The sequence below is a fragment of the Austrofundulus limnaeus genome, unplaced genomic scaffold (assembly GCF_001266775.1).
Source record: "Austrofundulus limnaeus strain Quisiro unplaced genomic scaffold, Austrofundulus_limnaeus-1.0 Scaffold474, whole genome shotgun sequence".
Classification (NCBI taxonomy): domain Eukaryota; kingdom Metazoa; phylum Chordata; class Actinopteri; order Cyprinodontiformes; family Rivulidae; genus Austrofundulus; species Austrofundulus limnaeus.
This window is the reverse complement of record NW_013952876.1, coordinates 226,997-239,391: the sequence shown is the minus strand read 5'-3', so window position 1 is coordinate 239,391 and position 12,395 is coordinate 226,997. Positions and strand designations below refer to the sequence as shown.

The 12,395-nt window shown below is 39.4% G+C and overlaps 1 protein-coding gene across 1 annotated transcript in view; it reads left to right on the top strand.

Moving 5' to 3' along the window:
* Positions 1-28: 28 nt before the first annotated feature.
* The window catches only part of chrnb2 (cholinergic receptor, nicotinic, beta 2), a 29,059-nt gene continuing 16,692 nt past the window's right edge, over positions 29-12,395 (top strand). Inside the window, exon 1 of the mRNA XM_014025429.1 lies at positions 29-360. Within this exon, the coding sequence (XP_013880883.1) occupies positions 291-360 (70 nt within the window). The 5' untranslated portion in view covers positions 29-290. The remainder of the gene's footprint in view (positions 361-12,395) is intronic.

Sequence of the window (12,395 nt, the reverse complement as noted above, 5' to 3'; positions counted from 1 at the left end):
GCCCCCTCCCTCCCTCCCTCCTGTGAGTCCCCGGCGCATCGCGGAGCGGCACCATCACCGAGCAGCAGCAGCACCTGGCTCCTCCACCGACCGCATCCTCCTCCTCCTCCTCCTCCCTCCTCCCGCATCAGGCGCGGGAGCGACAGGAAGCCCTGACGTCACCATGCCAGGTAGCCAGAGACGGACAGGGGGAAGGTGAGCGCGCGCGCGTGTGAGAAAGAGAACGAGAGCTGACTCTGCGGGTGCGCTCGGCCTCCGGGTGGTGGACACCTCTCCGGGCTCGAATAACGATGGACGGCCGGCCGCCTGCGCTGCTGCCGCCGCCTGCGCTGCTGGCTCTCCTCGCCATCATCGTTGGAGGTGAGTAAGCCCGCGTTGGTCCTCTGAAAGCCCGCAGAGCCAGAGCCGTGACGCGTCCCGTCCGTCCTGGACCTCAGAGGATGAAGGATGAGAGGAGGCAGAGAGAAACTGATTCTTTTATTTCTGTCAGCAGCAGCGGAATGATGCAGAAACACCCTGTCCTCATGTCGCTGCGAGATAAAACCTGTTTCCAACAGACACAATATGGAGTTTCTAAAGTGTGAGCATCATTGTTGTCCTGCTCCAGAGCTCAGAGCCTGCAGGGATTTCTGCTTCTCATTTGGCTAAATGAGGCGCTGAAAATCTCCCACCTTGCAGACATGGAGCAGGTGTCTAAAGGCATGGTGTGTAAATCAGAGCATCAGAAATCAAATGTTTGAATTTGAAGGTTTAAGAGTAAAATCTGATGTTCTGGACCTCCTCTCATTAAGTCTGAGGTCTGACCCTCATGGACGGTTAATAAAACTGAAACTTCTCCATCCTGTCAGCCATGCAGGAGAAATGATGTCATCAACAGGAAGAGGCTCCAGTTTATGACGGGCAGGTGTTAAATCCACCTCTTCAGTCACTGATTGGTTGATTTTACAGCATTTTAGATATTTTTTAGCTGTTCCATGTGAAGTGGAGCAGCTCAGAGGCCGGTCCAAACAAAACAACAAAAACATTTATCTGCACCCATGTGGCAAACAGCTCCGCCTGCACACAGGCCAGCTGGGTCACAGTTTACCCCTCTGCCCCACACTAATGTTGGTGTGGTCGGTCCTGTCCTGATCGGGCTGATTCACCTCCTCAGGTGGACATGTGCATCATGTCACTAACACATTTTTATTATTCAGCTCATGTTCTGAAGAAAATCCTCGTTTTAAAACGTCCAGAATGTTTATCTTACTGTTCTTTACATTTTCTCATTTTTACCAAACGCTGAATTTAATTGTTAAACTCTAAATCTAAATGTGTAAATCTAAATATAAGTTAAATGTAAATGTTGCAGCTAAATGATAAAGCTGACATTGAAGTATTTTAGAATGGAGCGCAGCCTCTGTTGGTGCGTGTACTAAAACAAATTACTGTCCAGCGAGCTTTCTTTGTTTGTAGCATTTTGCTAGACTGTTAGAGTGGATTTAATTAAATTAAACCTGCAACGATTCATAGAAAATGGAAAGTTTGTAACAGATGTGGATTTATTTTTTCAAGGAAAAAAATGAAACGGACATGAGATGATGCAACATTGTCTTTAAAAGTCCATTGAGGTCCATAACTTCATTTAAAGAAATATGTACTCATCATAATACTTATTTTATTAATATCAGAATGTATATAAGTCAGATTAAAACCATTTACAGAACATAATTCAGCACACCTTTTAATCAAAGGATGTAAGGATGTAAATAATTATTTCAAGTATTTTATCTAAATCGAGCACATTAACTGGTAATCTGGATATATTTTAGTGCACAAATAAGCTCGAGCAGTGACAACACAAAGCTTTTATTATGACATCATCACCTGTGACGAAAGCAAATGCTAACACTGCTAACCGTGCTAATGCTGCTAACACTGCTAACCATGCTAATGCTGCTAACACTGCTAACCGTGCTAATGCTGCTAACACTGCTAACCGTGCTAATGCTGCTAAAGCTTCCCTACAAAAAATCCAGCCAGTGTCTGTGCTGCAGCTCAAACTGCAGGACCACAGCTACCATCCACACTGTTTTCAATGAACACATTTTGAATTTACATTTTAAATGTAATCTTAAGCAGCGTTGGCATTTGTTTTTGCTGCGGTACGACACAGCAAAAGCTGCAACAGTGTCCATTCAAAACTTCTTACATGTAAGCTTTATCGTTTAGCTGCAACATTTAATATTTAGATTTATAATGTAACATTTAGACATAACATTTAACATTTAAATGTAAGTAAAAACTAGCAAAATAATTCTCAGACTATATTTTTAAATGTTTTGAATGTTGGTAAATTGCACCATCTGCAACAGGTAAGATATTAACTGTTCATAATATTTTGAAAAACCCACTCCTACAAACAGAAAGCAATAACTTTTATTAATAATTACACTGTAAATAGAAAATGACAGATTTACATGAATTAAAGTTTATAAAGATGACAAAAGTAAGTTTAAATAATAAAAAAAGAACCGACAGAAATTCACACACAAAAACAAGTTCGGTTTAATATTCTAAACATCGGCTCAAATAAATGTTTCTTTGTTGTTTTTAAAAGTACAAAGATGTGAACAAAATATAAAAGCAACATTTAAGAGGCTATTTATCTCCCAATAAATAAAATAAAGCCAAGTTAGATTAAATCAGCTATAATCTCAGGTAAAATAAAATAAATAAATAAATAAATAAAATAAGTAAATAAAATAAATAAATAAATAAAATAAGTAAATAAACTAACAAATAAACAAATAATTGATTAAATAAATAAGTACCGGTAAATAAATCAAATAAATAAATAAATAAATAAATAAATAAAAGCAGAATTCCAGTATCTGGTCTAAAACAAAATGAGTCAAACAGCTTTAAGTCAAATGAGCCTCATAAAGCAGTGAATTAATGACTTGTCTTCCTTTAGGGGAGAAAATCTGATTACGTTGTCCTCAGAGACTCTTAATTCTGTCCTCAATGGAAAACACACACACTTAAAGAAATGCATAATGCACACACACACATCTGGAGACACACTAAATAAACACAATGTACATAAATAGCCTACTAAGTGAAGGTAAGCGAAGAAGAAGCAGCTCAGTCTGTGTTGAAGGATGCTGAAGGACGTTCCTGCACCTGCAGACGCTGCAGACAGGACCAGGCCTTCCTGTGGTGGGAGCAGGATGCCTCTTGTCATCTCCCCAGCAGGCCATGCATAATAAAAACGTGTGGCGCTGAGCTGACCTGATTCAGGGCCGGGGGCTGCTGGGCGTGGAGCTCGCTGTGCGACAGTTTCATCATCAGAACAACGTCTTTATGTTCTAATATTTGTATCTTAAAGCAGATTATCATCAGTTGAATCTGTTTGGACCGAACGGTTCTTTGGTGCTTCATGACAGGAAGTGGAGCTCAGTCAGTGTGTGTGTGTGTGTGTGTGGTGTGTGTGTCTGCACACAACATCCAGTCCTTTTCTGTTCTCACTTTCTGTCACTTTCTATCTGTAAGCTGCTTCCCTTCGTTGTTCTGGCTCCACATTTCTGAGCTGACTCCCAAAACACAACAGCAGCACAGATCAGAGCTTGTGTCCCCAGAAAGACACACATTCACAGCATGGAGGAGTGTAAAGCTTGTTTAAAACTCTGGTTTCTCATTTGTGATTTGTAAAATAAAATTGTGTCACTGTATGCTAAAGGGATAGTTCTATTTACTGGATGAAGGCAACTCTAGGGCTGGGTAATATTGTCAAAAATATAATCATGATTAATTGTAGCATTTAGCCAATAACAATTAATATGATAGATGACAATTGCACCTGCACGTTTGACTCTAAATCTGTCTGCATTTTCTAAGAAGGGGTCTCTGCAGTACATAGGTGGAGCTTCTTGGCTGTGTGGGCGGAGCTTGTTCAAAACTGTGAGTGGTTGGATTGACTGGGGGAAGTTAAAATATGAAGTAATACTAAATACTAAAGTTGATCAACTTCAAATTTGGTGCAACTCTTATTTTATTGATTTAACTTTCATTTAACCAGTAAATCCAAATGAAATCAAAGATCTCTTTTGCAAAGGAGGAAGACCACCTACTGTACATGTTTTTGTTTGGTGGGGGAAACCAGAGACCCCAGAGAAAACCCACACAAGCACAAACATGCACACCCTACAAATAAAGACCCAGCTCCGAACCAGGGATTGAACCCAGGACCTTCTTGCTGTGAGGCATCAGTGCTAACCACTGATCCATCATGCTGCCATCTACCTTCCTTGAGTTAGGACTAATATTCACTCATGTCTTTCCCAAACTCCACCCACACTGCAGAACCCTCCCCCCCCACCCCACCTCACATTTTCTGATATTCCTAGTTTATTGTGCTTCACCTAATTCTGAGGTCTGCAACCTTTACGATCAAAAGAGACATTTGTGCTCCTAGTTTCACAAATAAAATGTGTCCGGAGCCGCAAAACAAGCTACAACTGTGATTAGCAAGTAGTGGTCTGTGGGCCTTTTCGAGGCCTTTTCGGGAAACTTTACGGTCAGTGGAGGAGACGTTAAAAAACTAAAAATATCTTAACATTTTTTAAATTATACACATCAGGACAAATAAAAAGACCATATTCATTTAAACAAGAAAAAACGTATAGTTTATACTGAATTTCATAAAAACGAGTACAACTGAATTATTCAGACATTTTTTTAAATTCTTGTTATTATGTAGTCTTCAAATTATTTAAAGGTAATTCTGATGGATTTGAGAGAAAGATTATAGAAAGAAATTGGATTATTTAAGTAAACAACAGGCTAGCATGAGCTAACGTTTTACTTTTTGTATTAGTATACAAACTGATTTCTGTTGTGGGTATAGAAAAACTAAAAAAAATTATTAAGTTATATTTGGTCACATTTTCAAAGAGCCACTGCAGAGGGACCAAGGAGCCACATGTGGCCCCAGAACCGCAGGTTGCAGACCCCTGACCTAATTAAACAAGTTCCTTGTGTTAGCATTAGCTTTGTGTTAGCTCCACATTAGGGTTGGAGCCACATTAGCATTAGCTCAGCATTAGCTTTTGCATCATAATGACTTATATATAACTCACTAATCGCAAAGTACCAAATATTAATCAGTGATGATTTAATTTTGAACCAGTTTTAAAAAGTTGGTCTCACATTATGATGTTAAAAGATTATTCATGTTGTTTCTTCTGTCAGGTTTTTTAACAGAAGTTGTAGCCGTTCTGGTCAAAACTCATAAAAGACTTTAAGTCAGACTCTCAGACACTGCCACATTAAATTTTAGCTCAATATTTGTCAAACTGACAGAGTTACTGCCAGTTTTGTGTTGGTTAAGGTTGATTAGCTGTGGTGGCCATCTTGTTAATGTGAGCAGACAATTTAATCAACATCTCCACTGGTTCATCAGACATTTTACTAACAGACAGATGAACTCACACACAGCAACAATTAAAAATCTTTATTTCCACCTGGGTGACAGTAACATCCTATTGGCTGAGAAACTAATGAACCTAGAAGAAAAGGAGCTGAGGGAAGGGATTCTGTAGATGGAATGAAATATAAGTTAGGCTTGAGTCCAAACTGGTTTCTAAAATCATGTCTTACACTTGCCCCCTCTTCCTCCTCCTCTTCTTCCTCATCATCCTGTCTCCTTGTGCTCACAGACTGTCAGCCAGCTGCTGGTGTCAAGATTTATCTGGAGCCAAATGATGGTACATGATGATGGCTGCCAGGAGCCACCGAATGCACAGAAACTCATATAATTTATTACTTTTTTAAAAATAAGGCACCACTAAACTACCATCCAGCTGAGATCCTTTTTTCTAATAAAGCTGCACTAAACTCCTTCAGGACAAGTTATAAAAACTTGTGTTGCATTAATTTCATTCTGAGGTAAAACAGAGAGGAGCAGTGTCACTGCTTTAAAGGGCCAATATTATGTGTTTCTCAGGCATATATTTAAATACTATACCATAATAAAGTATCTATGTCACCTTTAGCTGTTATTAAAATGCTGTTTTTATGTTTAAATAGAAATTAAACTTATCTTCTCATCACTTCCTCTTCTAAATGCCTTGAAATTGGCCTCTGTCTCTTTAAGAACCTCCTTCTGCTTCTGTTTTGGCCATTTCGGTGCGGCGGGGGGGTGGGGGGTCACGTAGAGCTGTGACACTTATATTGTTGGAAAGAGCAGAATCTGGGCTTTAAATTGATGGGCTACTTGTATGGTTTGGATCGTTTTCCCCGACGTTAGTGAACTGAAAACACAATGATTATCAGGAGGAGGTTCTGCTGCTCTCGGGGGGGGCGGGGTGTTTACGCTGTAATATACACTCTAACAAGGTTTTACTTTTGCATAAAACTCATGACAAATTTGCCTAAAACCATTTTATACTCTGCATAACACAAGCGCACGCACGCACGCACGCACGCACGCACGCACGCACGCACGCACACACACACACACACACACACATCTACCTTTGTATCAGCTGCTGTGTTAGCTTCCTGCTAGCTGTGAGGAGGTGTTTCCTCTCTGGTCTTGGCAGTAAAAGGGGATAAATGTACATTTCTCTTTTGTAACCTCCGTCTTCTCATTTCTGATGCTGGCTCTTGAATATCCTCAGGTTAGAAATGCTGATTACAAACACAAGCGTGAGCTTTTAAAGATAAGTTTTCCCTGTAATGCTACCTTTCCTCCTCATCAAGAGGAAAAAGGATAAAAACTAACTACTGGATCGTACCTGCTGGTTAGTGGACACAGTGTTACACAACAGAACTCATGTTTTATACCAGTAGATCACAGATGCTTTAACTTTTGTGACTTTTTCACAGACTAGTACTAGCAGCTAACGCTAAAAACATAGGCAGTAAGCAGGAAGTGGAAGGGAGGAGCGTGACAAGAATTTTACCAGAAATACYTCATTAATGACCGTGGCATATAGGCTGTGTCCAAAACAACAGGCCGGGTCCTCCGGAGGACCCAGACTACCCGGTCGCAGCGGGCCGGGTCCTTGGTAGACCGGGAAGACCGGAAAAAAAGAGGCTGTGAATTTGGACGGTCTAGCCTCCCKTRCTTACCCCGGCGTACGTCATGTCACCTAGCAACCACGACGATGCTAAACAGAAGCAAAAATAGATCAAAATTAGAAAAATATCAACATATTAGCATTATTAATATCACAAAATAATAAAATTAACTTAAAGGTAACATTTGAAGAACTAATTGACCCGTTGTAGGTGCATGTTTATTTCGCGTTTTTTATATGATAAAAATAACATTTAAAAACATGTCCATACAAATGATAAAAGTATTAGAATTACAACCGCTAAATTTGTTTAATTTTTATATCGCCATATTTTTTTTTATTTAAAACATTCTTTTCTCTCGCTTCGTCCGCCATTACTAGCTTAAAAAAATCTCCGGTCGGGCCGCAATGCATTATGGGATATGCTGGGCCGGGAAGGATCCATCAGACCNCAATGCATTATGGGATATGCTGGGCCGGGAAGGATCCATCAGACCTGTCCTTCAAATCGAGGAAAAGGAAGGACGTATTTGTCGGCCGCATCGGAGGAGTCTTCGGTTTGGGACGGCCTTCGTCGCTGCGCTGTGACGTATGCGGCCGACAAATTCGGCCTTCGGAGGACCTGGCCGGTTGTTTTGGACACAGCCATAGGCTATTGTCTGGGCTCACACTGATGTTGAAATGCAAAAACCACAGCGCCACCTAGTGGCCTGGCATGGAATCTACAGCTGCTTCAACAAGAACAGCATTACTTTCTGAACACGTATCTTTTCTACAATCAACACCAGAGAATCTCCAATGTTTCCACAGATTGTTTGTATGTAAACAGTACGTGAGTTCCATTTTAACACATACTTTATTTACTAACATTATTGTGACCAATGGTGGGCGTGGTTTCACTAATACTAATTTCTTTTTTGTCTGATTAGCATTTTCACCAACTTTGAAAAATGTCTTCAGCTGGAAAAAGATGAAGACATGAAGCTGCCTGAATAACGGTCATCCTAGCGGCTAGGGTTGGGCAATATTGGCAAAAAAATTAATCACGATAAATTGTGGTATTTAGCCGATAACGATTAATTTGACAATTAATCCCCTGGACACCCTCATGTCCTGGTCATATGACCAATGTAATGGGAAAGATTTGCTCTTTGTAAAAATCTGTTCCAAACTGTGTCAAAATTACAGACTTCAGGCTGTACGTCAAATTTTAAATTGTGTTGATAGATAAATAAATTACAGAACTTTTTTAAATGTTCGTCATATTTGAAGTGGAGAGGAGCACCGAGCTGACTGACTGCTGGCATTAATCGTATTAATCATCAAGTGCAAAAAAAAATCAATGTTTTTCTGACGATTAATTGGACACGATACGATTATACCCAACTCTACTAGTGGTTAGGATTATCTTCTAGTGTTAGCTTCTGCCAACTTTTAATTATATCAATATTAATATTTATATTTAACAGAAACAACCAAACTGGACAAACTGTAACCCCGGTTGACGGGTGAAGTTTAGGAAGTGATTGATTTTGTTTTGGCTTGTTCTCCTCAGCTGCTGACTGATGAAGTGTTTTATAGAAGCAGGATGATGAAGCTGTGTTATCTGTAGAAAACAAACTGTAGTTTCAGCCTGTGTCATGATGTAGGAAACTTCATCGACATGATATGTCGTCATCACGTGTAGTTTGGGGGAAACCGTGGGAAAAAATTGTCAGAGGAAAACGTCAGCTCTCAGCTTCCGTAGTTATGAAACAAATCTAATTTTCTCAATATATTTATTTTTGTTTGAAACTGAACTAATTGCTGTTTAACTGGAAACTGTTCACCTTTGAACTGTAAGTTTTTACCAAATAACCACAGAATCTATAGTTGAAAAAAGTCAATCACGACGGGAAGAAAAGCTGTGTTGAGTTGTGATATATATTTATTTTTGTTCCACTCTCATTTTGAGCCATATTTGTTTTCTGGAAACATAAAGCAGAGTTTGCATTTCTAAGAAAGCTTTAATGAGTCCATTTCTATTGACGCTTCCATAAAAAGCTAATTATAGACGTAGTGCAGGTAAGTGGATGAAACATGCTAGCTGCAGCGTAGCTCTCTGGGCTGTGCAGTTGAGTGAGACAATAACACTTCCTCTTCCTGCTCGTTCAGAGTGGAATGACTTTGTTTTTGAGTGCTGTGTGATGTGCAGGCTGGAGGTTGGATCAATATTAAGATCTCTGAAGCCAGCTGGGTGTTGCCAGTAGATCAATGCATGCCTCTGTTATGGATTTAGGAATATTTCATCATAAAACCTCTCAGCTAAGGCCAAAAAGCTTCTTTGGCAGTTAACAGAAAAGAATAAAAACTTTGTCCTCTTCTAACCCCTGCTTCCCAATACTGTATAAATAGAGACGATTGTTGTTCAGTTTATCTCTCACTTTGTCCTCATTTTGTCTACACTTGTCTTTAAACCTCACGAGTCCTCTGGACCTGATCAAACGCACGTGGCCTGAATCCATCAGCAAACAGATCAGTCGCTCTGTGGTGGAAAGGAAGCTGAGTCTGAAGCATCTTTCTGTCCTGCTTCCTGCAGCGTGGAGCTGTGTGTGTGTTTGTGTTGTGTTTCCGTACAGCTCCGCCATCTAATGGGTGGTGTGTGTGTGTGTGTGTGTGTGTGTGTGTGTGTGTGTGTGTGTGTGTGTGTGTGTGTGTGTGTGTGTGTGGTGGGGGAGAACCCTGCTGAAAAATTCATTGTGTCACATTAACTTTGCAATATTTGCTCCAGAGAAACACGTAGAAAACAAGCAGAGCACAGAGCTGAACATGGAGCCGGACGGAGGCACAAAGAGAAATCAAGAAGTTTCAGTTGATCTTTAATTGATCAGGTCAGAGAGGAAGTTTTTCCTTTCAAAATAAAATGAAAAAAAAAATTCAATGCTTCTTTATTATTATTTTTTGTTGTTTTTAAAAATGAGAAAATGACAATTGCAAAAATAAAAAAGGCAACAATACAAAGATTTATATATAAGTTCTCAGTTGTGTTAATGTTCTCAGCGTGTAGTGTTCCCAGATGTCAGAATAACTGCTGAGCTCAGCAGAAATATACACAAACACTGTTTTAGACCAGAAGTAGGCATATCTAGACCACAATGCATCGCAAAATACTGACTTTGATCCTAAAAAGGTCAATCAGTCAGTTTCTGTTCTGCAGTCAGATCTCACCCTGCTGTGTTCATCCACTGACACTGCTACTAACAATTCATAGGTTTAAAACTTTTATACCGTTTATCCCAAATGAAATAAAAACTGTCCCCTCTTACAAGCTGTGCTGGACATGTAAGACTCAGCAAGTGCAGCATGTAGCATCTTTAGAAACAGAATAGAAAAATAGAAACAGTCTTTATTGTCCCACGCTTGGGAAATTCAAGTATGGTAGCAGCAGCATGTACATACAGGGAAAAAATAATAGAATTAGCAGCAAAAATAATAGAATTAAAGACAGTAAAAATAAAAAATAACATATATAAAAATAAAAATAAGAAGAATAATTACTGTACCGGACTATCAAAGTGAAATTAGATAAAAAATGAAAGTAAAAGCAAATTACTGTGCAGAAACATTCAAAATTACAGGAAACAGTCATGACAGACTCGTGCAAAATGAGTCAAACTCAGTCTGTGCAGCAAGTAAACTACAAACTAAATCATCAAAAAGAATTAAAATAACACTTCACAATATTTAAACAGGACAGTTGTTTTAAAGGTTAGCGTTAGCCTACTAATTTTATCAGTTTAGTGGATTAGCATTAGCAGAGCTAAGGTTATTGTTTAGCAGATAGCATTCGTGGAGTGAAAAATCATATTTATTGGTGCGTGAAGATAACTTTGTGGTTAGCTGGACTGAAGCTTTGGCTGCCTTTGAGTCTGTTATGGATTAATTATGTATATCTGTTCTACCTTGACACTGTCCAGTAACCATATCTTATTATAACCAGTTTTCGGCTGTTAATCTGTTTCGGCCCAGACAACAGGACTCCAGCGAGGGATTGACCTCTCTTGTTTAATAAGAAACTCTTTGAGCTGAGAGCTCTGTGATTGGCTGGGCAGTACATTCGTCGATCTGTGATTGGTTGTAAACTGTCACATGGTGTTAACACAATGTTATATTACTGGCTGTTTCTGCTGACGAAGGCAGCCACAAGCCGACAGATTTCCTGATTGAGTTCTGTTTGTTTGCCGCTCAGAATTAAATCATTTTGACGACCAGATTTTCTGTGCACTTATTCCAACGTGTTTCTGCATTATTGGTAAATCATTTCCATGAGAGAGTCAAAAATGACACCTGAGGCCTCGGTTATGAGAAGAGGTCACAGGTTTGTCAGGTGCATCGTCTACTTTTTACATCAAATCCAAAATTAATTTAGAGCTTATATAAAATTTAGATTTTAGATAATCCCGTCCAGCCATCAGCAGAAGGGTGAATGTGGTCCTCTGGATCTAAATCCTTTACATCTAATGAAATAAACCTACTTTGCTTCGACATTTTTGTGCTTTTGTAAGATTATTTTCTGTTGTCTCTCTCAGTTTCACCTTCAGGGAAGTTGGAGTAAAAATGTACAATGCTTGTCAGAGATTACAAAGAAAATCATCCCCGACAGTTGAACTGAGGATCTGAAGTTGTTTTTATGAACTTTGAAGTGAAAGTCAGTGTTTACAAGCTTTAAAGTTTAACAAAGCTTCATGAGCATTGATGGGATTATAATGTAAATTATAAAACAAATGTCATTTTTCTTCCTAAGCAACTGAATGAAGTTTATTTAATGACAGCACAGATTTTATTTTTTAACTCATAAGCTCTCTGGCTGTTTTTCTGCTTCATCACTGTTTAAGTGACTTGTTTTGTCATCTTGTCTCGTTCCACAGCCTTATTGCCTTGTGCGTCTGGGACTAATATACATCACTGTAAAGAACCCTGCTTTATGAGATTAATACCAGCTTAATCTCATAAAACTCATGTTCCACAAGATCTTGCAGAAATGAAATCAGAATTAATGAAACCTCCCCTCTGGTCATGAATGTGAAAAGAACTTGTCAGATTTCTCAAAATAAAGTCTGATCCACTGCTGTGTGGAAAATAGCACTGCTTGTGCTAACAGGGAGCTAAGCTGTTTATTCAGCGTAAATCTGCCGCGAGCAGAAAGCGTTTTGCCCTGTTGTTCCGTGAGGGAGTCACGGGTCAGCTTATAAATCGTGTGCCGTGCTTGGGGCTACGTGAAGCTGAGTAATTTACGCTGGTGGAGCGTAAAAGACGGAGGTTTTGCTCCGTTTTGGCGAAGCTGTGGTACTT